The sequence below is a fragment of the Lissotriton vulgaris genome, chromosome 10 (assembly GCF_964263255.1).
Source record: "Lissotriton vulgaris chromosome 10, aLisVul1.2, whole genome shotgun sequence".
Classification (NCBI taxonomy): domain Eukaryota; kingdom Metazoa; phylum Chordata; class Amphibia; order Caudata; family Salamandridae; genus Lissotriton; species Lissotriton vulgaris.
This window is the reverse complement of record NC_141698.1, coordinates 41,561,265-41,562,686: the sequence shown is the minus strand read 5'-3', so window position 1 is coordinate 41,562,686 and position 1,422 is coordinate 41,561,265. Positions and strand designations below refer to the sequence as shown.

At 40.2% G+C, this 1,422-nt stretch overlaps 1 protein-coding gene across 1 annotated transcript; it reads right to left on the bottom strand.

Annotated features, from left to right (window-relative positions):
• Positions 1 to 284: 284 nt before the first annotated feature.
• LOC147684496 (olfactory receptor 1L8-like) lies at positions 285 to 1,208 on the bottom strand. Its single transcript, XM_086939660.1, has one exon. It carries the CDS (start codon positions 1,206 to 1,208, stop codon positions 285 to 287), a length of 924 nt encoding a protein of 307 aa, XP_086795786.1.
• Positions 1,209 to 1,422: the final 214 nt, after the last annotated feature.

The following is a 1,422-nucleotide window of genomic DNA, read 5'->3' as shown; positions in this document are numbered from 1 at the left end:
ACAGATACACCGGAAGAAGGCTATGTTGTGCTGAGTATTTGGTTGTACCATAATCAGTCATCAAAAGGGTTTAGGTTGACATTCATTCAAATGGAAGAGTATTGACACCACATCATATGCTCTCTATATACAGTCATTCCATAGGTCCTACATCACTGCCACTCTACCATTGTTACAAAACCAAAGCATGGACATTTAAAATTTCACTTTCCACTGCCATGTCCTAGACTGGTAAAAATATAACCACACAAGAGTTTTGTTTAAACCCAATGTTCTCTAAATACCTACATAGCAAGTGCTTTCCTCAAGGCTCCTTTAATATCTTTATTTCTTAATGTGTAGATGAAAGGGTTCATCAGAGGGGGCACCACAATATACATTATACTCACAATCCTGTCAGAGGGAACTGGCATAGCTGTAGGAGGCCGCACGTATACCGCAAGTGCTGAACCATATAAGAGTGTGACGACAATAATGTGAGAAGAGCAGGTGGAAAAGGTCTTCCGCTTGGCTACTGCAGTTGGCATCTTCATTATGGTGGTGATGATGTGACCATAGGAGACGGCAATGCAGGTTGAAGGAATAGATAGAATTATGCCTGCTTCTACTATGTCGACAAGTGTAATAATTGTGAGGTCTGAGCAGGAAAGCTTGAAGACTGGTACAATTTCACAGAAGAAATGGTAGATCTTATTGGACCCACAATACGTTAGCCTGGAGGTCCACACTGCATACAGTAATGAATGCAGACAGACGATGACCCATGATCCAGACATCAGGAGTAAGCAAAGCTTTCGACTCATCATCAAGGTGTAATGGAGGGGCCGGCAGATAGCCACATACCTATCATAGGCCATCAGGGCCAGGAGGAAACTTTCCATGTTACCAATGGAGTGGAAAAAGAACATCTGTGTGAAACAGCTTGCAAATGAAATGGTCTTAGTTTCATGAAGGAGACCAACTAACAGCTTGGGGATGATGGTGGAGGAGACACAGATATCTAGTACTGACAGGCAACAGAGGAGAAAGTACATGGGGGTTTGGAGATGGTAGTCACTGACAATCAATCCAATGATAACAATGTTTCCAAAAACTGTTGTAATGTATGTGAATAAAAAGAGAACAAAGAGGAATTTCTGATCCTCACCTAGGTCAGAAAATCCAACAAGGATGAATTCTGTCACCGTAGTTTGATTGCCTTTATCCATAATTAATATACTCTATAAGACAGAGAATGGTAGAAAATATTATTAGTTTTGGCTGTCAGGTAACTATAATGTGGTTGCTACAACCATACTTGGTTTGCATTTAATACTTATCTTGACAATTATGGGCACAGTTATAGGGTACATCTTTTGTGAAAGCACTAAAATAGATGTTGAGTAAGCATATTTCCTTTCATGATAACATTGAATGCTGAAA